This window comes from Abrus precatorius, unplaced genomic scaffold (genome assembly GCF_003935025.1).
Source record: "Abrus precatorius isolate BTA unplaced genomic scaffold, Abrus_2018 Scaffold5, whole genome shotgun sequence".
Lineage (NCBI taxonomy): Eukaryota > Viridiplantae > Streptophyta > Magnoliopsida > Fabales > Fabaceae > Abrus > Abrus precatorius.
Genome location: NW_020874395.1, coordinates 14,667,441 through 14,690,476, shown reverse-complemented (window position 1 = coordinate 14,690,476; position 23,036 = coordinate 14,667,441). Strand labels below are relative to the sequence as shown.

Genomic DNA, 23,036 nt, shown 5'->3' with positions numbered 1-23,036 from the left:
AGCAATACACATTAAATATGAAAATAAGAGCTTACATCTACCTCCATGACTTTTTCTTCTACCCCCAACTCATTTTTTCCCTCTCTCTTTAAGTTAATGCACTTTTTGTTGCCTTTTGCTGCGGGTTTGATCTGAATCTTTTACTTTGCCTCCCTTCTCTCTATCCCTCTCCAAGGATTAAGGGCACTTTCTCTTTAAGATAGTTTATGGGATTGATTAATTTTTTAAAAAGTCTAAATAATTTTTTAAAAAATGATCAATTTAGAAAATGAATACTTTAACTTTTAAAAATTAATTAATCACAAAATTATACCCAAGACTGTGTGTAAAAAAGTATATTATTAGTATTTTTTTAATTTTCCAAAAAAGGACAATTTAGATTGCATGTAAAATAAATTAATTATATTAAACCTTTTTAGAATTGGTATTCCTAATTTTTTTAATAAGAGATTATTGTTACTAATTTATTTGATCAATCTTCATCGACTAATTAAATATCTTTAGTCATAAGTTAGGGATTCTAGTTCAACTTTAGAGATTTATATATCTAATTATTAAATAATAAAACCCGCTATATTAATATATATGTGGGTGTGTGGAATCCCTTTGTCTGTACGTGTAAATTGAATCTCTTTAGAGTGTAACCTTATAATTAAGTTACAAAGAGTTAAATAAATCAACATAACAATTAAATATTATTATTGAATATATGTGTGCAAGCTCATCTCAGGTCTCTCAAACAATTAAAGAATGTGCTAGCTTATCCATGTGCAAGTCATGGCATATTACACTTTTCATCCAGAAGAAACCCATTGAGAAAAAGAAAAGGAAAAACGAACTCAGCACTTGATAATACAATTTCAGAGTTGGGTTAAGTAAAAGTAGAACATGTCTTGACTTCTTTCTGTGAGCCTTTAGATGTAGTAATGGCTATTATTCTATTAAAAGTAAAACTATAAACACACGAATAAATAGATAAATTAATGTTATAAAGTTGAAATTTTGGTGACAAATCAAAATGGTTTACTTTTTCACAATTTTCTTTCAATAATTTTAGCATGAACACAATAGTTATCATGCATAATTAATAAAAATTCAAAACACGGTAAAATAATAATTTAAAATTACAATAAACTCTGTTTAAAATAATTTTGATGTCTTTTTTTAAATTAATTAATAATGACTAAAAAGTATGTGTTAATGAAAGAATTGTTATTTTTAGCTGGTCTACACTAAAATTGGCAATTTACTAAATGATTTACTTGGCCAAATGGAGTAGTTTTGCATTGAATTGAATATGATATACAGCAACAAAAAATGGCTAGTGGCTACAGGGTGGAAATTATTATAGTTGGTGAGAGAGGAGTCCTTGGGCTTGGTTGGAAGCTTGAGCATGAAAGTGAGTTTTTGCCACTTCCACTTTAAAACAATTTGTCCTCTAATTGGGAAAAAAAGTGGCATTTATCACGAAGGACAAAGATTTGGGATGCTTGAAATGGCCAAAGGTGTGCATGTGCAACTCACAAGCAATGGTTTTCCCCCCCTTTTTTTAACTTATTTATTAAATGAAAAATTATTAATCAACGTTTTAAAAAATTAAAAAACATTATTAACAACTTTAACATAGGTTAATGAGATTCTTATTCAATAATATATATTAATTTGTTTTAACTTCCAAGAAATTCAAATAAATTGTTTGTTTAAAATAACACTAAATTAATTTTAATATTAAAATTATAATTTTTATATAAACACATTATTTTATTTGATTTTTTAAACACTCAAGGGAAGAAAGAAAGAAGAGGGGGAGAAGTAAGAAAGAACCAACAAGTGGGAGGTTTCATTGGTGGTTGTGTTTCCCACCAAGTTCACCTTTTTCTGGGACCTTGAAATCCTTCTGCCTCTCTACTCAAGTGGGTCATCCTTTGTGGCACCCTACTACTCCTTCCACTCCACTTGTTCTCTCTCTCTATATATATGTGGTGTCTTTGCAATTTTACCCTTTAATGTTTCTCTTCAAAGATCCCTAGGCTCCTTCTATTTTTGTACTCGGCTTAGAAAGATCCTTTCCTTCTCAATCTGGGATGCTCAGTTATTCTCGTTTTTCTTTTTCTGCTTCTTAAAGTTGTTGATGATGATATGTGTGGTGTTGTAGTACACAGATTGCGGAACATCTGAGGTTGGTGTAGTTTGGGGCTGCGCATGTTTGTGTCTCAACAGTAACTATCTGTTGTCTGGTGGAAACGAAATTGCTCCATTTCAATCCTAGGCATCTGGATCGCCTTGATTGGGCAACGCCTCCAAAAGGGTATTATTTGGCTGAAATTTGAAACCTTTCATGCTGTTCTTTGGATTGATTGTTTTGGTATATGGGTTTTAAGAGCTTTTTGCCAAACAAAAAAAGAAGCTTTTTGGAATAGTTTTTTAGCTACTCTTCTTCTCTGAGAAAGTGATTTGGATTTGGATTTGGGTTTCATGCTTGGTCCAAGATCATTATGGAGGTGTTTCCATTTCTCTAGCATTCAGTACTGTTGCTCACTGAAAAGATATGAAGAACATTCTTAAGAAGCTTCATATCATGTCTAACCAATCAGATAATGAACAAGGTTCTTCTTCATCGAAGGGCAATAAGTCAAATCTTGGTTCATCTTCATCCTCTAAGAAGCTATCGCGCTCTAAGTCTCCTCAAAGTTCTGAGCACAAGCCCTTTTCTGGGCTCTCAAATTGGTTGCATTCAGTTACAAATAGGCAGAGTCCTGGTCCTCCATCTTTGAGCCAGGCAAGAGGAGAGAGAATGGAGCCATCTGATGCAGTGAGCAGTGGTGGATTGGATGTTGTTTCAGATTCAGCAAGGCGTGATTCGGGGTCTAGTGCTTCCAGGGATCCTGAAGTGGAGGAAGAGTATCAGATACAGTTGGCTTTGGAGCTGAGTGCAAAGGAGGATCCTGAGGCTGTGCAGATTGAAGCTGTTAAGCAGATCAGTTTAGGGTCTTGTGACCCTGATTATACACCAGCTGAAGTTGTGGGGTACCGATATTGGGTAAGTCACTTTATTCACTTTAAGCACATTCATTGACTTTAGGTTGAAGTCACATTATTCTTGTTATGATGGTGCTGCCGAAAGAAAAGATGTCGGAAGCTGTAAATTTGATTGTTGGGTTGTTCTTAGAGAAATATGAGGCTTCCAGAATTTGGTAGAGTTTCAGATGTGTAGATTGGTACTTCATTGGCATTGTCTGGTGCATGGAGTTTTAATTAAGGGTATAGATCTTAGCCTGAACATGAAGAGAAGAAAAAAAGCTGGAACGAAGGATCTGGGATTGTGTGTCTATCACATGTGCCCTTATTCATGTGGGTTTTCACTTTGACCTTTCTTAGCCATGTGAAATGACAAGGATAGCTAATCTTTATTTTGGTAGAATTTGGACATTATTATATATATTAATAGCATTTCGGACTATGCTTTTGGGTTGAAGTGATGTTGAAGAAGTCAATGCAAGATGCCTTGCATTATTGCATTTTGGACTAATCTGACATACATTGTCGACATTAATGATGGTTTAGAATATAACAAATTGGTTGGCCTCTTGATATGAAGATAAGAGAAATTATCCTTTAAGTATTACACCAAAATATGGTGCTTTCTTTGAATGGAAGTTTATGGCCCGTATACCTTAAATGTTGCTTCACATCTAGTGAAAACTTCATTCCTTTTGAGATTTTGAATTCACTTTGATAAAATGATGGGACCTATTGTTATAGATGTAATAAAACCGTTTATAGGTCTTGACATACACAGCTTAAGGTTTCAGGATAATTGGTTAATGACATAATATAAGAGCTTCTATGACAAAGTGCTCTAGAGTTTAGGGTTTGATTTTCCGCCCCCCAGAAGATGAAGTTCAGCACAAAGTAGGTGTGCTTGTGCATTATCAACACTTCAAGCCTGAATGGCTCTTGTGTGAGGGGGAGCGATAGAGATGTAATGAACTACTTGTGTCATCACCTAATGACTTAAGCTTTTGGGATAATTAGTTCATGATACATTCATTAAATAAGTAATATTAATTGTTCTTATTTGAATCAGTCAGAAGACTTTTCTATGTTGGCTTTATCTTGCACTTGAAGGATTTGTCTGCCGTTGAGAATTTCCCGCTTGTAACTTTCCCCCCTTAATATGGCCGCCTGAATTTCTCCTTTTTAATGGCTAATCTTCAATCATTTGGTCGCACAAAATGTTAGTATACGACATGGCTAGCCTGATATACTTTGCTGGGCTGGTTTCCTTAGAGCCTACACTTTTGAGTTATTATATAAAATGGTATTCTAACCTTGTTATTAGATCCTGGGTTATGGACTTGTAGTCATGTTTTGCCCTTCATAGAGATAATTCTGGATCTTTTCTTGCTTTTCTTTTCTATGTTTGGCTTCAAATGTGCTTTGGATTCCACACATAGAGGGATTAGGATTTGATAAACACTTAGATTGCTATGTATGGTTTGGATTGTTTTAGATGATCCATATTGTATGATTTTGATATAAAATGAACTTATTCCTGTATGTCACTTGGCTACTTGACCATAATTTGTCCTACTTATAGTCCTTTCTAACTTATCTCATATCGTAGATTTATCCGTGCTTCACAGAATTACAATGCTCTTGGTTATGATGACAAGATCTTGGATGGTTTCTATGATCTCTATGGGATTGAGTCAAACCCTACAAGAATGCCTTCCCTGGTAGATCTTCAAGGAACACTAATCTCAGGTAGTGGCACGTGGGAAGCTGTATTGGTCGATAGGGATGCTGATTCTAATTTGTTGAAACTTGTGGAAAAGGCCCAAGAGCTGAGTGGCAAATCAAGTCCTGATTTTGAAGTAGTTATAGATAGTAATTTGGTGCGCAAGCTTGCAACTTTTGTGGCTGACTATATGGGTGGGCCAGTTGGAGATCCTGAGAGTATGACAAGAGCATGGAGGAGTCTTAGTTACAGTCTGAAAGCAACCTTTGGTAGCATGGTTTTGCCACTTGGTTCTCTAACCATTGGATTGGCTCGGCATCGGGCGTTGTTATTTAAGGTATTTATCCCTCTCGTTTATTTTGTGGTTTGAATTTCATTTAAAAATGAGCCATCTATTAGTCGATGGAAGGATCTAATATGAACAATAAATTATTGTTAGGTTTACATAAAAATGTTGTTTGAAGATATCAAGAGATAGATCAATTGTGAGTCAACCACTACAAGCTATGATATTTTGGTCGAATTATCTTAATAGTTCAAAACTTTACTGTGCATTTAAGATAATACAACAATTTATGAGAATTTAGTTTTTGACCAAGCCTAGTGGCATTGTGTGATTCATGTAGTTGACTTTACCTACTGAGGTAAACTTTGTTTTTGTTGTAAGATAATACATAACAAAAGCCTTTTTCTTTTAGGTGGGGTCTTGTACATGTATCAAACATGCCATGATATTTAAGATAACATTGATTATATTTGTATGTTGTTTCAATTCGCTGGTTTAATTTTCTAAGTGGTGGAATGCAATAAGAACTATTGCTTTATATTAATGTAGGTTCTAGCTGATAGTTTGGGCATCGCATGTCGGTTGGTGAAAGGACTGCAATATACAGGTTCTGATGATGTGGCGATAAACTTTGTCAAGATTGATGATGGAAGGTAACTGCTATTAAAGTTGAGCTTTTATTATATACACAAGTAAGCAGAATTGGTCTATTTAAAATATTGTTCTCTGTGCATTTCCCAATGATATGAATTGCTTTACTTGTTCTCTGTCATTAATTCTCTATTGAGCAGAGTATGTATGGTGTGATGTTTTTGTGATTGTTCCAGTTTTAAAGCTGTATTTTATTCCTAGTGTCTTGTTATTGGTTTACCTTCGCTGTTGCAACTTTTTGTTAAATTTTCAAATAATCTATTGAAAATACTAGTAGTTAAACATCATCCCATTCTTTTTGTATCTTTCTTAAATTAAGAGTTGTTCAGTATATATTAGATGCTCTTGTTTTGAATTTCAGGGAATACATTGTTGACCTAATGGCAGATCCTGGAACTCTTATTCCATCTGATGTAACGGGATCACATATGGAGTATGATGAATCTTCTTTTGTGGCCAGTCCTTCATCAAGGGATCTTGATTCGTCTCATGTAGCATCATCGAGCAGTGGTATTGGAAGTTCATATGAAGAATCTTCTGATTTGGGGATGTTAGACAAAGGAAACAGATCAAAACATTTTTCCTATCTAGGGAAAGAATCGGATATAAGCAGGCCCACCTCAGGAAAGGAAGAATCAACAAGACCCACAAATGAATTCAAAAGTTCTCACAATGTTGCGAAGATCATGGGGCAAGAAGCTCCCAGCAGATCTAATCACCCACATGTGCATGCAAGATCTCCTTCTTGGACTGAAGGGATCAGTTCCCCTGCAGTGCGTAGAATGAAAGTCAAAGATGTTTCTCTATATATGATTGATGCAGCCAAGGAGAACCCTTACTTAGCCCAGAAACTTCATGATGTTTTACTTGAAAGCGGTGTCGTTGCTCCTCCAAATTTATTTTCTGGCATTTATCATGAGGAGTTAGGTTTCTCATCTGAGGCTAATTTCCCTACTGAAGAAAAAGATGAACACAAACAGGGAAACAGATGGCAAGAAGCTGACGTTGACGACAATCTTGGTCCTGCTCGAATTTCACCTCCTTTGTCTCAACACAGAGTTCATCCCAAAGCAAGTTCTAGCAGTCAGCTGGAGCATTCTAAGCCTGTAGAAGGTTTAGGAATCAACCTTCCTCTTCATACAAGGGAAGCAGCTGGACAACATATACCAACTCAGATCAAATATGGGCATAATGTACCTGTTGCTGCAGCAGCAGCTGCTGCGGCTGCTGTTGTTGCATCTTCTGTGGTAGTTGCTGTGGCAAAATCAAGCATTGACTCAAACATTGAGCTTCCAGTAGCAGCAGCCGCTACTGCTACTGCTGCAGCAGTAGTAGCAACAACTGCTGCTGTCAGTAAACAGTATGAGCAGGGCAGTCGCAGTGATGGAGATACAGACAGTGCTGGTTATGAGCTGAAGGATAGTGGTGATGGAGAGCATATTGCTTTAGGAGCAAATTCAGAAGGCGAGAGAATATCTGATAGATCAGTAGTAAGTAGTGATAGCACAAAATCTGATTCCGCATTAGATGATGTTGCTGAGGTTGACATTCCATGGGAGGAAATCACGCTGGGTGAGCGTATCGGACTCGGTATTAACTACATTTTGTTTCTACAAGATTTGGTTACATCTTTTCTTTGGTGAATACTATTTATCTGGTTTTGCATATGAAGGTCTTAATTGCCTTTGGTGGGCATATTATTTACATGCAGGATCGTATGGGGAGGTGTACCGTGGTGAATGGCATGGAACTGTGAGTTTCTTATATTCTTGAACTTAAATCAATTTTGTTATTCTCATTGAGGCATATGTTATGTGTTTTTATTTTTATTTTTTCTTTTGTTGAAATTAAATGTATAGTGTCAAGACTATTAGTTATTACCACTGCAGTTGCATCAGTGTGTATGTGCAACATTTTGTAAATTGTATTTCCTTCGTATTTGAATGTGTGCCAAGTATTCTTGGGTTTTAGTTTCATTTTAATCTGAAAAAAATAGTCATCTATGTTATAGAATTATGATAAGAACCTTGAGAAAATCACACTATAAAAGCTAGCTGTTGTAGTTGGAAAACCCAAAGCCTCATAAACTGCACATTAGAAATCTCATACTTCCAGTGTAAGACTCAAGTGTCATACCTTACTAATTGGCATCTGAACATCCTACAATGCTCCGCAGCTCTGGTGCCCATGCGGGCAGACTGCACACTAGCCCCTTTCACTAGTCCTGGGCAAATATTGCAATGCAGTGTCACCACCTGCATTGCTCATCTGCAGCTGGGAGATACAGTGGAAGACTTTGATATCAATTGATAAGAACCTTGATAGAATCACACTACAAAAGCTAGTTGTTGTAGTTGGAGAGCCCAAGGTCTTATAAACCCTACATTAGAATCTGATAGGTATGAAAAACAGAATGTTAAAGTATGTATTGAATTGGCTCAGTTGAGCAGAAAAACAACAATGGGAAGAGAGCTCTCAAGCGGCTCTGTGCCCTAAGAATGAAGTAATTACCCAAGATGCCCATTCCCATCTGTACCCCATTTATTTAAACTATTCTTGTTTCCTAAAATCATGCTTCTAACTACTGAAAACAGAAAACAAAAACAATAACAAAAGATAAATCCTAAACTACTGAAAACAGAAAACAATAACAAAAGATAAATCCTAAACAGAATATAACAGCCTATTTCCTAATTCCTCTCCTATAGTTTTGCTGCTTATAGACCTTCAGCCCTTCTGGAAACTTGTCTCTAACAATACTCTCCCTTCTAACAATCACCTTGTCCTCGAGGTGGAATTCGGAAAATTTGATTTGGATATCTTCTGCCACCTCCCAAGTGCTCTCATGATTGGCAAACCCTTCCATTTGATCAGCACTTCTTTGTCTTCGTGGTTGGTAGTCCGCACTGCCAAGACTTCAATGGGTTGAACCATCAATTCCCAATTCTCATTCAGGCTAGTTGGTAAAGGTTGACTTTGTACGTCTGCTGCCACACATTTCTTGAGCAAAGATACATGAAAAACAGGATGTATCCTTGCTTCTGGTAGTTCTAGCTTATAGGTGACTTCGCCGATTTTCTCCAATACCTTGTAAGGACCATAATATCTAAGGTTGAGCTTTTGATTAGTTTTTGTCGCTAGAGACTTCATCCTATAAGGTTGGATTTTCAAGTAAGCCATCTTTCCTGCTACTAGTTCTAGTTCCCTCCTCTTTTTGTTAGCTTGTGCCCTCATTTGATCTTGTGCGCTGTTCAGCTGCCCTTTTAGTATTTGGTCTCTTTCAGCTAATGCAATGTTGACCTCCTCCACTGTTGATGCGCCTTCCTCCCCCCGGATGATGGCTGGTGGTTCTCTTCCATATAATGCCTTGAAAGGAGTGGTTCCTGTTGAATTGTGGAATGTGGTGTTAAACCACAGCTCAGCCTAGCTCAACCGCCTAGCTCATTGTTTAGGTTTAGTGCTGGAAAAACACCTCAGATATGTTTCTAAACATCTATTAATCACTTCAGTCTGGCCGTCAGTTTGGGGATGGTAGGCTGAACTGAATCTTAGTTGAGTTCCTGCTGTTCTAAATAATTCTTTCCAGAAGGAGCTCATGAATACTCTATCTCTATCTAAGATAATTGAGGCTAGAAACCCATGCAACTTTACGATCTCTTTGACGAAAACTCAAGCCACATCTTTGGCGGTGTAACGATGAGTTAGGCTAATGAAATGACTGTACTTGGTTAATCTATCGACAACCACTAGGATGGTATCCCAGCCCTGTGATTTAGGTAGTCCTCCAATAAAATCTATGGAAATGTCATCCCAAACCTATTGGAGAATTGGTAAAGGTTGTAATAGTCCTGCTGGGCTTAGGGTTTGGTATTTGTTCCTGTTGCAAGTATCACAAGCAGCCACATACTCACGAATAGTCTTTCGCATTCCTTCCCACCAAACTAAACTTGCAATCCTCTTTTAGGTTCTGAAAAATCCTAAGTAACTGCCTATGGCTGAATCATGAAACTCTTGGAGTACCAGAGGGATTCGGGAAGAATTTTTAGGAATAACCAGCTTACCTTTATAAAAGAGTCGTCCATGTCGCAGCTCATAGTTGGTTACTGAAGTCTCCCCTTGTATAATTTTCTATATTACACCAGCTAGCTTCTCACCCTGTTGAACCTCTTCTTCTAGTCCCGCCCATTTCAAGAAGGTAACCGTGGAAAGGGCTGCCAATTGAAACTTGCGAGAGAGAGCATCCGCGACCCTATTTTCTTTCCCCGCCTTGTATTTGATTTCAAATTCAAAGCCCATGAGTTTAGATATCCATCCTTGCTGCCCTTCCCCCAATACTCGCTGGTCAATTAAGAACTTGAGAGATTTTTGGCCTGTATGCACCATGAATTTTCTCCCAATTAAGTAGTGCTGCCATCTCTGAACTGCCAGGGCAATTGCCATTAATTCCTGTTCATAAACAGATTTCATTTGGTTTCGGTTTGAGAGAGTATGACTCCAAATGGCAATAGGCCTTCCCTCTTGCATCAAAACAGCTCCCAATCCAGTCCCTGATGCGTTAGTTTCCAATACGAACTCTTTGTCAAAATTGGGAGTTGCTAGCACCGGCAAAAAGGTCATGGTTTTCTTCAAAATTTCAAAGGCTGTTTGGGCTTCTAAGTTGTAGCAAAACCCGTCTTTCTTCAATAATTGTGTGAGAGGCCACGCTATCTTCCCATAGTCCTTCAAAAATCTTCTGTAATACCCTATTAACCCCAGAAATCCCCTCAATCCTTTAACATCCCTTGGTACTGGTCAATTAGTTATCGCTTCAATCTTTTTGGGGTCAGCCTCTACGCCTTCTTTAGAGATAATATGCCCCAAATATTCTAATTTGGCAACCATAAAACAGCATTTCTTTTTGTTGATGTACAACTGATTTTGCCTCAATAGCTCAACCACATCCCTCACCTGCCTCACATGCTCTTCCTCTGTTCGACTGTTGATCAAAATGTCATCGAAGAAAACTAAGGTAAACCTTCTTAAAAAAGGTCGGAGTACTTGATTCATGAGTGATTGAAATGTGGAAGGGGCATTGGTTAACCCAAAAGGCATTACCAAAAATTCATAATGCCCTTCATGTGTTCGAAATGCTATTTTTTTGATATCATCTTCCCTCATCCTAATCTGGTGGTAACCAGATTTTAGGTCCAGCTTAGTAAATATCTGAGCTTCTCCCAATTCATCCAGCAACTCCTCAATGACTGGAATGGGAAACTTGTCCGGTCTCGTGATAGTGTTCAGAGCTCGGTAATCTACGCAAAACCTCCATCCCCCATCCTTCTTCTTTACCAGTAATACTGGGCTTGAGTATGGGCTAATACTGTGTCTTATGATACCAGCTTCCAGCATCTCATCCACTAACTTCTCAATCTCATTTTTCTGTGAGTGAGGATAACGATAGGGACGAATATTTGGTATGGAAGCTCCTTCCTTAATGATTATCGCATGGTCGCATTCTCTCATAGGGGGAGGCCCCCTTAGCACTGTGCCTATGTCAACAAACTCCTCCAATAGTTTACTCATGGCCTCTGGTATCTTCTACGAGACCTCCTCTTCAGGTTAAGCTTCTATTGCAGTTACCAAAATGCCTTTGCCTTCCTCCTTTAGTGTTTTCAACGTTGTTTTGAATGTAGTCCCTTTTCTTCCTAAGGATGGGTCTCCTTGTAGTACCCGGATTTTAGCCCCCTCGCACCATTTAATATACAGCTGAGAAAAATTGGCTGTGATTGTTCCCAAACCTTGCAACCAATCCATACCCAGGACGACGTCCACACTGCCCAATTGGATAAGGTAGAATGTTTGTATAATGGTCCTCTCCTGTACCTCCAGTCGGACTCCCTCGCACACTCCTTTGCTTTGGTGTTGTGTACTTGTTCCCAGCTCCACGCGATATGGGAGAGTCTCGGTTACTTTCAGCTTTAGCTTTTCTACCAGCCCGGTGTGTAAGAAATTACCCTCTGCTCCACAATCTACCAAAATAGTGACATCATGGCCTTGGAGGGTCCCCTTTGCCATGAAGGACTTCTTAGTGGTGAATCCTTTCAAACTTTGTAATGAGATCTTGAGTACTCGAAGTCTGGTTTCTAGAAAAGGTTCCTCCCCTCCTGAAGCCTCACCCCGCTCTTCCTCTAATTTTTCCTCTTCGTCCTCCTCTACTAGTTCAAGTCTGTACTTGCAGATGTGCTCTTTGTTCCATGGGTCCTTGCACTTGAAACATAACCCATGGCGGTTGCGTTCTTGAATTTCAGCTTGGGATAATCTGGGTCGTGTTTGGTTTAGCTGGGGTGGGTCTCTTTTGGGTTGGAAGTCTTTGGTTGTTTTATGGGTCCATGTTGCTGACTGCAAGGGAGATGAATTATTGGGCTTAGTCCATGTTCCTGTTTGCAAAGAATGGGAATTATAGGGCCTACTGTTACCAGCCCCTTTGGCCCAAGGTGTCACTTGACTATTTCTCCAGGCCCGATATCTCTCTTCTAGAAGGATGGCCTTGTCCTTCATTGCCATTAACGACTCTAGCTCCAAGCTCCTCAATTCCGCATCAATCTCCTCTTGGAGCCCATTGAGGAAGATGCCAATCTGCACCTCCATATCAAGATGCTTGAGAGGTCGTGACAGTTTCTCAAATTCCTTTATATATTCAAGCACAGGACCAGATTGTTTCAGGCGGAATAGTGCTTCAAAGGGGTCCTTGCTCGTGCCTGGTTGGTAGCGGCCCAGCAGGGCACTTTTGAATTGGCGCCACGGAGGGACCACCGTCTGTTCTTTCCAAGCGTAGAACCAGTTTAGAGCCGCCCCTTCCAAGGCGAGGAGCACGACGTCAAGGCGTTCATCCCCCTCGATGCGTTGGAGGGTGAAGTATCTTTCGATCTTCACCAGCCAGTTGACTGGGTCTTTGTCGGAGAAGATGGGAAGTTCTATCTTTTGATCGCGGTCTGCCATGGGAGAGCAGTTGCGGCGATGATCTCGGAATGGGGAATGGTGGTGCCGACGCCGGAAGGTGTCTCGATAGTGGGTGCGGTCGCGAGGAGACACAGAAGATCGTCTCTTGTCGTTTTCCGGTGAGACTGATGCCTCAGACCTAGAGGTGTGTTTCCACCGTCCTGTGTCTCGGCGTTAGGGGTCCTCGATGGGGATCTGTCGCGATGGCGTGCTCGGCCCCGGACTGCCATTCGTTGCATCAGTTCTTTTAGCATCTTCTCTACACGCTCTAAACGTTCTGAATCCATCGCTTCAACAAGAATCCCAGCACCAGGAAAGTGCTTTGATACCAATTGATAGGTATGAAAAACAGAATGTTAAAGTATGTATTGAATTGGCTCAGTTGAGTAGAAAAACAACAATGGGAAGAGAGCTCTCAAGTAGCTCTACGCCCTAAGAATGAAGTAATTACCCAAGATGCCCATTCCCATTTGTACCCCATTTATTTAAACTATTCTTGTTTCCAAAAATCATGCTCCTAACTATTGAAAACAGAAAACAATAACAATAACAAAAGATAAATCCTAAACAGAATATAACAGCCTATTTCCTAATTCCTCTCCTATAGTTTTGCCGCTTATAGACCTTTAGCCCTTCCAGAAACTTGTCTCTAACAGAATCCCATACTTTTAATGTTGCACTCAAGTTCCATATCTTGCAATTGACATCCCATTTTATTTTTTTCAGTGTTGTTATAGTTAATTTTTTGTTATATTGTATATTATAGAAATCTTACATTAGCATATTTCTGCTCTTTGGTTTATAGGAAGTTGCTGTAAAGAGGTTTCTAGATCAAGATATATCTGGTGAATCACTTGAAGAATTCAAAACTGAGGTACAAGCAATCTCTACTTCCCCATTGTATTTCTTTTGCGATTTTTATTCATTTTTCCAGCTTGATTTCATGGCTTTTCTTTTTAGTTGTCTTCATTGATGTGATTTGTGTGCTTCGTCTTCATAATTTAGCTTTTTGTTTAGATTATTATACTATTAGTTCTAGTCTAGCTCGAAATTTGTAGTACACTTGTATTAATATAAAATTTAGCTTCAACTTTCAAAAAAAGTGGGAGGTTGTATTATTTTGTTTAGAGCATGCTTCATAGTGGTATATGGGGTATTTTAGGCGCTAGATTTGATGCTAAACTTTATTTACTTGTTGTCTTGTTTATGCTTTTATTTGGAGTATCAGGTTTGGAGAGAATGCACATATCCTTATGAGATTTCTTTGCCTTCAAATATTTTATAGGATTCTATGCATTTGTTAGGTCTATGGCCCCATAGTCGGTCCTAAGCCCAAGTAAAAGAAGGTTGTGCTAAGCTTTCAGTAGCCAATGTAAAACTTCTTGAAACCTTTTATATGCATTATACACAACGATATTGTGCTAGGACTAGGTCGTTACCTAGAAGTAATGGGCTGTATGGCTCAAGTAGTGTCAAATGATCGATCGAGCTTAATGGCGTCATGTGATCTATGTAGTTGACTTCACTTAGTGGGATAAGGCTTGGTTGTTGTTGTTCTTTGAAGTTAAGAGTTCATTTCATTATTTTAGCCTATTATGCTATGCTTTTTCTTTTAGTTTATAATTCGTGAGTGTTGTAGATGAGTACTGCTTGTTCCCATAATTGTTATAAAAGATCTAACAATCTGTGTTAATGTATGTTCAGATACTTCACAATGCGTTAGATTAGAGCAATCATTTGTGGTTTCCATTAGGTTAGTGATAAGCGTAGGCCACCTTTAATGAAAGTTTATCAGAGGAAGCGTAAAAATAGGACAGCTGTAGAGGATTTGAATTGTCAATCATAACTGTATTAGTTATAACTGTTTTGTTTCATGCTCTATAAATAGTTAGTTAGAAAGGGGGGAAGGGATCTTTTTTGGAGAAATTGGAGATTGGAGGGAGAGGCTGGAACTCTCGAAATTCCAGTAAGAAGGTGTAATATGAGTAATCCTTCTAAATTTTGTTTCATGCTCTATATATGTTGTAATATGAGTAATCCTTCTAAATTTTTGGTCAAGATTGACCACTGTGAATGAAATACCCAAAACACTTGACATGTTCTGTGAATGTTCATGGATGGCTTTTTTATCTAATCATGGACCAGAAACCTACTCTTACCATGTGCAGAAATTCTTTTAATTAAAATGACGTGGGCAACAAGCACTGAACTCCTAGTTATAGAGACTCTAATACCATGTTGTGCAACAAATATCTCAACAGTTTAAGTTGTTAAGTAAGACGCACATGATTGGTTTTATGTCTAATACTGATCATTTTTCAAAATATTATCTGATATAATTTTCAGTTGTCAAGTTTCAGTTGTCTTGTTGGCCCACCATCTAAGTTTTTCGCTTTGATGTAGTTGCTTATTGAAAATTTGTGTTGTAATTTTAGCTGTAAATGCCAAATATACTAATAGATTTAGATGATGGAAAAGCTTATTTAGTCTGTTATTTAAATTAGAAACCTCACTTATGATATTAATCTCAATAGGTCAAAATAATGAAAAGATTGAGGCATCCAAATGTTGTTCTCTTCATGGGAGCTATAACTCGACCTCCAAATCTTTCAATTGTTACTGAATTTCTTCCCAGGTAACATGAGACTCTTCATTTCCCTGTGCTTTATATGGCTTATGAGATTGTTTATTGTGAATTGACAATTCTTTTGGAATCTGATATTTTCTACCATTGACACTGTAATGTATGAAAAAGTTTTTACTTTTCTAGAAGACAAAATAATATTGCTGCATGTACCAAAAATTCTTTTCAAATAGGTTTACTAAATGATGTGGGCATTTAGCATATAACCCAAATCCTAATTGGAAAGTAATAACGAAGAGCCTGCACAGATTTGTTTCATTCATCAAATGCATGAGTGATTTATTTATGTATTTTGATAATGCCCAATTGCATTTAAGATGAATATCGTAGAAGTGAATAAAAAAATTTGGAGATAACTGTAGGCTTGCATGTCCAAATTTTCCTTTTACAATTTTCCATCTCATTGATTTAAACCCAACTTGTTTTTTGATGCTTGCATGATTACTAAAATAATAAGCAGATAAAGTAAGCATATAAAAATTTACTAAATTTTGTATACATTTCATTAATTTGGACCCGTACAACTTCCCTATAGTATTTATTTTATCTGATTAATTAATATATTTTGGAGGCCTTTTTGTTTTCCTTTTTGACTCTTCAAGTACTGAGATGTAGATCATTTTATGCAGAGGAAGTTTGTATAGATTACTTCACCGACCAAACAGTCAATTAGATGAGCGAAGGCGTTTGAAGATGGCCCTCGATACTGTAAGATTCTATTGTCTTTTAGTTCAATTTTGTCATCTTTAGAAATTTATTGTTATAAACAACCAATGAAGCCTGCTGACGTAACCTGTTTCTTTTGAATATTCAGGCTCGAGGAATGAACTATTTGCACAACTGCACTCCAGTGATAGTGCATCGTGATTTGAAGTCTCCCAATCTTCTTGTTGACAAAAATTGGGTTGTAAAGGTGCAATCAAATCTTGTGATTAAAATTCATTGATGGCATGGGGAATACTATGTGTAGACATGATGGCATTTTTTGTCTGTTGAATAGGTATGTGACTTTGGCTTATCTCGTATGAAGCATAGCACATTCCTTTCTTCCAGATCAACTGCAGGAACAGTAAGCTATCTTAAAACTCTCCATTTTGATTTATTTATTCTTTCATTCTCTTACTTGCATGGTTCTTTATAATGGTACATGTTTAATTGAAGTCATGTTATATATGCATGGGTACACACAAATGCAGGCATTCCCTGTTGTTGAGTTTTAACCTCCGTGCAAATATACTGGTCGAAGATAGTAAAAAAGAGTATTTCAGATTTAGTATTGTTCCACAAAGACTATTTCAATAAGCACCATATTTGTTAACCTTATGATTATTGAGACTGATCAAAGAGGACTTGGGATTTTAATTTGAAATAAATAGTATTAAAATACAAAATAAATGAACAGGCGAGAGGAGAGAAAAATTCAATGAGCACTAAAAGGTTTAACCAATTATGAATGAATTTTGGGCTTTGGGTTCACCTATGAATTTAATCACTTATTTCGATTCTACTATTATTCAATGATTATGTACTCATATTATTCTTTCTTCCTTTATTAATATTTTTAATGATCATACAAGACAATTAATAATTAGAAAAATAAGAAAAAATAATAAATTTATTAATTTAATAACTAATTAGAAACTTATAATTTCAATTGATCTTTCAGTTATCTGAAGTTCAATTTATCTCATAGATCTTCTAACTAGATAGTGATGCAATTATCGCTTATATAATTAACTAAAGATTATTAAGGATGATTACTTCTTAATAATGAAATAAAAAAGATGAAACAAACATTATGGGTACATTATATTCTAAGAAGAAAAGGTTAAAGACTTATTCACTTCATAGGATCTGCCAAGGCCCTTAGCTATGGAATTAGTTATTTATATTAATGGAAATATTTAACCAAATCAAAACATGAAAATAATTTGTTGTATCTAGAAGTGAACTATAAATTAAAATTCTTGTATCTAGTCTAGATGCTCTAATGTCAGATAATAAGAGGTTGATCGTATGGGTGCTTGATGATTCTGAAGGTGCAATCCTTTTGCAAGGAAATGAGAGATGAGACAAATGACGAATAGAGATGAGAGTTTCAATCAGATAAGATCAGAGATAGATAAATTGGATAAAGGGATAAGAGATAATAGATGAGATAATTCATAAGATATGGCTCCAATTTACTAATTTAAAATTTGAACTGAGGATGGTTGTATTGACTCCAGATTCCTCAAAAATGACTCTCTTGAATTTTTCTGCTCCAGAAAGCACCCTCTAGTCTCGTTACCTGTTTCTGCAATATAATAAGAAAGATAGGTAAAATTGATTAACCAATGAGCTCAAATAATTAATAGTTTACCTAAAATCCTACAAATAAAGTGATAAAATGATGGTTTGTCGGCTATTTTATCTAAATCAGTCTTGGAAAGCCTGGAACTTTATGCCCTAAAAATTTTGTATATGCTAGGCATACCGTGTTTATCCTATGGGGCTAACGATGCCTATCTCTTCCGGTCAAGGATTATTTTGTGCACTTGTTGTAATATCAATTTCTAATGTGTAGTCCAAGGAAGTGTCTGGATAATCTTTGCTGAAAAGTGTGCTTACTGAAACATAAAAACTTCAAGAACTAAAAACACAATTGTCAAATTTGCGTGAGATACTGACACTTACTTTCATGGCACTAATATTAGGCAGGTGATAACACTTTATTCAAGTGAATAGTGATGGTATATGCTGCTTAATATTGCAGCTGTGGTATTAGTGGCTAGTTCAACTACATAGTGTGTTTTGTTTTTCATTAGTACGAATTTCTAAGTGTACAAACAAAAAATAATTAGTTATTCTTGGCAAATGCATGTTTGGCTCTATCCCAAAGGAAAACCAAGCACACACAGTTTTTGTCTCTTTTTTGACCTCTCTCTCTTATTTGTCGTCAGGTTATCCACTCAGCCATAATTTCGCTCTTAATTGGAACATTGCTTATGCATTCAATTCGTGCATTATCGTTCTATCTGTGTCTGCACCTTAATATATTAATTACTTCATTTTGTATTATTGTATGTTGTTTCAGGCTGAGTGGATGGCTCCTGAGGTGTTGAGAAATGAACCATCTAATGAGAAGTAATCTGTTTTAATTTTGATTTTGTCATCATCATCATCATCATTATCATCATTATTATTATGCTTGCGGGGTAGGAGGTGGTTTGCTAACTTGCAATCTTTTCCTTCTTTCAACTCCTCCTTTACTTAATATTACCATAAGAACATGCTGCATATTTACACACATTCATGGATATTTCTACTATTAAGTGTGGTGTGTGTAGGGCTTGTTCAGAAAGAAATAACTAATGGTTTTTGCATTGTTACGTTGGTAATATCTCATGGAAAAAGCTTGTTGGAGTTCATAGTGACTTTGGTTGTGTCCTTCTACCCTGTTGCTATTTCTCACGATTTGATTAAATGCTTTCCTGAGAAAAATGAAGCTAAAATTTTGTGGTATTGAGCGTTTTCTACTGCATACGGTCTACTTAGTTGGAGCGAATGGCTGTATTTTCAAGGGTATCTGTTTTTCCTATGATATGTTATGGAATGGGACCTTGTACATTGCCTGTTTGATATTATACACGTAGGTTTTTCAGGAGTGTGTCCTTTTATGTCTTGCTTCCATTTTCAGCTTGTTATTCTCAATTTTCTTAGCTTCCCCCTGCCCCTGGTAAAAGATTGTTATAGTTTTCTCTTCTCACTAATGAAATCTTTTTATCAAGAAAAATTTTAAGCCTGTTTACTTGCTAAATCATCTACAATTTTAGGTAATAAAACAAATTGGGGTTTTGTTTTCATATGAAATATTGTTCTTTGGCTTGATCCCATGTCACTCTTCTGTTCACATTGGCTTTGCCACTTTTTACACCCTGGTTTTATGATGCTAATAAGTTGTGCTCCAATACCTAGGTGTGACGTTTATAGCTTTGGGGTCATTTTATGGGAGCTCTCTACTTTGCAGCAACCCTGGGGGGGAATGAATCCAATGCAAGTTGTTGGTGCTGTGGGTTTCCAGCAACGTCGTCTTGACATTCCTGATGACATGGACCCTACCATTGCAGATATTATCAGGAAATGCTGGCAGACGTAAGAATGCTTATTTTATTCTTCCATTCTGAAATATCTGTTATTTTGGTGCATTTTTTTCATGACAGCATTTGAAACATATTTTGGATTGCTGAAAGGTCTTTGTCTGAATTAAACTAGCCTGGTCCTCCTAAATTCCTAATAGGAAAATTCATTTATGGTAGTATGGTGCTTAATAATTTTATTTACGAGTGACTGCAATCAGCTGGTGTGGAATCATTTAAGTTGATTTTATTATTTGCATTGTGGTAGTTGATTTGTCTTTTAATCACAATTCCTTATTACTTTTGCTTGACTTAAACAAATAGACTTTTACTGTTAAATGGGGAAAAAAAGTGTAATTGAATAAGTTATTAGGGGAAATTATAGTAGAATTCTAGAAGTGTAAGCTATTAATCTTGTACATCAATGATATTTTATCATTTGTAAACGAAAAAAAAAAAAAAGAGGCACCGAGACTTGAGCAAGAGTTTCCATAATTGTGTCCCTCTTTAAGTGCACCAGTGTCACGACCAAGAAGAAGGCCCATGACCAGCGCACAGGCTAATTTACTTAGAAACACTACTTAACCTGGCTAGCCTACTTAGAAACCACCCCATAAGATTACAAACCTCTTCGACCAAGCAATATGACAATTGGACAAAATTTCGGCAGAGTTCCCTTTGTATTTTTATTATTTCAAAATATAATAGTTTATCCAAATTTATTTTTAATTCAACCAAAACCAACCAAACTCCAACATAACTATAATATCCACACTAAAACATCTAATACGTATCCAAAATGAAAGTCTAACTGCTAAACAGCTGCAAAATGTCCAAACAAAAGAGAAAAAAATATCAAGGCCTCCAAGACAATGGGGGCCTACCCATAGGGATTCTACTTGGATGGATTGACGTCCTCAGTAGCCTGCAACTCTGCTACTTGATGATCTGTAAACGTTAAATAATAGGGGAGGTGAGTGATAGACTCAAGAGGGCCATTAACCATAATGAACATGAAAGAGAAGCAAATAATGCACAGGTAGTTCGCAATTATAGGACTCAGTATATCATATTAATATATACCAAAAGTTAATAATATTAGTTTTCTAAGGACATTATTAAGGTAGATGTCATATAACATTATAAGGGTCATTCATTGGAAAACCAAAGTTCAAGACAGTTTCACCTCGTTGATAGCCCTCTCCTCCCAAGGGTGGCTTCTTCCTTAGGGGTAGCTTCTAACTCCTTCCTTGTAAACATCATATTGTAGTTAATCTTAACGAGGGCAGCTCTACCTAATGGATAGCCCTCTCCGTGCATTGGCAGCTCTATCTAATGGGTAGCCCTCTCCTCCAAGAATATAACTAGGTGCACCTAGGTGGTTATTTTCGCTTACAGTTACACGATTCTAACATGGCTCGTCTCACAATGTTTATACAACGAAAAGTCTTTCTTGTATACTAATCAAATTGTTCTCAATAATAAGAGTCTCAATGCATATGTCTCATAGTTAAATATCATCAAATACAATTAAAACAATAACTTCTTTCACGCTTTTCTAAATAATTTTAGATAATTAGATGAAATATAATGTCTAATAAACTTTCATATGATCAAAAAATAAATTTAAGAAATTTTTTCCCTTTAGAGCAAATTTATGACAATAATAATGCAATGACTAATTAGAGTAATAATTAAAATAAGCCATCATGATAATTATCCACTCACAACTGACCAATTAACTCGCTTCACAAGACTATTTGGTAATCATGAGAAAAACGCAAGCCTACAATTTTGAATACTAATAATATTTAAAAAGGGTTCAAAATTAACTTTAACAACAAAATCCTTTGATTTATATTCAGAGCTCAAAAATACAAATTCCCTAAGAATGAGAACTTGCCAAAACCGAACAATCCTATGTATTCGAGTTGTGGGCATACCTTAGGAACCCAATTAGGGATCTCTTCTACAATGGATAACACCCCTTTCTCTTGAGAGCACTATCTCTAACTTCAGAAATTCAACCAAAGCTATCTACTATGCGAAAGAAAAAAATAATTGGGTTACAAAGATTTTTCTAAAATTCCAAAAAGATGAATTAAAGTAAAAGAATGAGTACTCACAAAAAAAGAGAGGACACGTGAGAAACCAAAGTTGGCGACAGAAATTTGGTAAAGTGCGGTGTGTGAAAGTTTGGGGTGACGTAGTGGGTTAGGGGGGGGAGGGGGTGCAGCGGCGCTTAGATGACTGAATGGGAGAATGAGGAATGCCCCCCTTTTATTTCACGTAATTTGTGCCCTATCTGTCTCTTTCTCGTTTCTTTTTCCTTTTTTTATTTCCTTTAAATGAAACGATGTGTTTCAATCAGCATCGCTATTAAAAATTGTGAGTACTATCAATATGGTATTATGGTTAGTCTGTCAATCATGTGTGTCTCGTCCAACAATAATGATTTGCTCCGAAACCAACTGATGAAATACCAAATTTTAGATTATTTTTAATTGAACCAGATTGAATTTTTCTGCTTTTGCCACACTTAGAGAAATTCTTTTTATTATATTTTTCGGAGATGTATCTTTGTCGAAGTTTTCATGGTAAAAATGCAAAACAGTTGTAGACATGATATGATTCAGATGCTTTTGTACAAGTAGTTGCAGAACGTGCCCATGTGATCTTGCAGATGTTAGTGTGAAAGAATGTATTTTTGCGTGACTGAATTTTGCACTTTTGTCTTATAGAGATCCAAAGTTGAGACCTTCATTTGCTGAAATATTGGCGGCTCTGAAGCCATTACAGAAGCCACTTATTGGTTCTCAAGTGCCTCGACCGAGTGGACTGGGGAAGCATGAAAAGGCTCAGTCATCGCGCATTGGAGAAGACTCCGCAAGATAGGAAACAATTACACAACTAACCAAATCTTTGTTCATTTTGCTGCTAAAAGGTGAGGAGTTGTCAAGTTGTATAGTATTTTTGGAATTAAAAATGTGAGTGATTGAAGCCATCACCTAACTTACATTCTCGTCCACGGTTGTGATTCTTTTCACTCGTTCCTTTTCTGTTTACTTCCTTTGTCTTCTCTTTTGTTGTTGGTTTCCCTTTTGCAATCTGAAGTGCAGTCATTGTCAGGTTGTACCATTTGTTTGTACACAATTCTTTTGTAATTGTTGTAATCAATTATAAATTTTGTTGTCCATAAATAGTTATGAAATTTTGCAGCTGTAACTTGAACAGTTGAAAAAGATGCACAATGAGTGAAAAATGTTTGTTGCTGTAAATAGGGACCATGTTGGTTGTTCAAATGCTGTACATTTTATTTGCCTAGTTTGATTGTGCCAACAGTTTTCTCTCATACACTGCTTGCCTAATGTGAAATGAGGAGTGCTACCAATATTCTCTGTCAAGACAATTTTTATTATTGGTTGTAATTTATTAAAAATTATAAAATTATGAATGATACTTGTTAAATTAGAAGTCTCGGTTAATTTAGATAGTGTTGCTCGCATGAAAAATTGTTCAAATTTTCAAACGTCAGCACTTCTTGCCGTGATAAGTGATGCTTATTTTAGAGCTATTCAAACAAATCTTTCATTAAAATCTCGAGTTTGATTAACGTGT

General features: G+C 36.6%; 1 protein-coding gene across 4 annotated transcripts; it reads left to right on the top strand.

Annotated features, from left to right (window-relative positions):
• Positions 1-1,804: 1,804 nt before the first annotated feature.
• Positions 1,805-22,768, top strand: LOC113866943 (probable serine/threonine-protein kinase SIS8). Of its 4 annotated transcripts, XM_027501758.1 has the most exons (14): positions 1,926-2,030; positions 2,951-3,040; positions 4,647-5,078; positions 5,577-5,680; positions 6,040-7,268; positions 7,390-7,430; positions 13,462-13,530; positions 15,191-15,291; positions 15,930-16,008; positions 16,115-16,213; positions 16,301-16,369; positions 18,377-18,426; positions 19,258-19,434; positions 22,160-22,740. In XM_027501758.1, exons 3-14 carry the CDS (start codon positions 4,728-4,730, stop codon positions 22,311-22,313), a joined length of 2,523 nt encoding a protein of 840 aa, XP_027357559.1. In that variant the 5' UTR covers positions 1,926-2,030; positions 2,951-3,040; positions 4,647-4,727; the 3' UTR covers positions 22,314-22,740. The 4 variants fall into 4 exon arrangements, with proteins under 4 accessions (XP_027357556.1, XP_027357559.1, XP_027357558.1 ...); XM_027501755.1 differs by having other exon boundaries at positions 1,805-3,040; positions 22,160-22,768; XM_027501757.1 differs by having other exon boundaries at positions 2,006-3,040; positions 4,628-5,078.
• The last annotated feature ends 268 nt before the right edge of the window (positions 22,769-23,036 follow it).

Bases quoted from the DNA above. Each gene is read 5' to 3' on its own strand.
- LOC113866943 (XM_027501755.1), top strand. From the start codon at position 2,549: ATGAAGAACATTCTTAAGAAGCTTCATATCATGTCTAACCAATCAGAT. The intron at 13,531-15,190 runs GTACAAGCAATC...TAATCTCAATAG, and splicing joins TTGAAGAATTCAAAACTGAG to GTCAAAATAATGAAAAGATT. The intron at 15,292-15,929 runs GTAACATGAGAC...CATTTTATGCAG, and splicing joins GTTACTGAATTTCTTCCCAG to AGGAAGTTTGTATAGATTAC.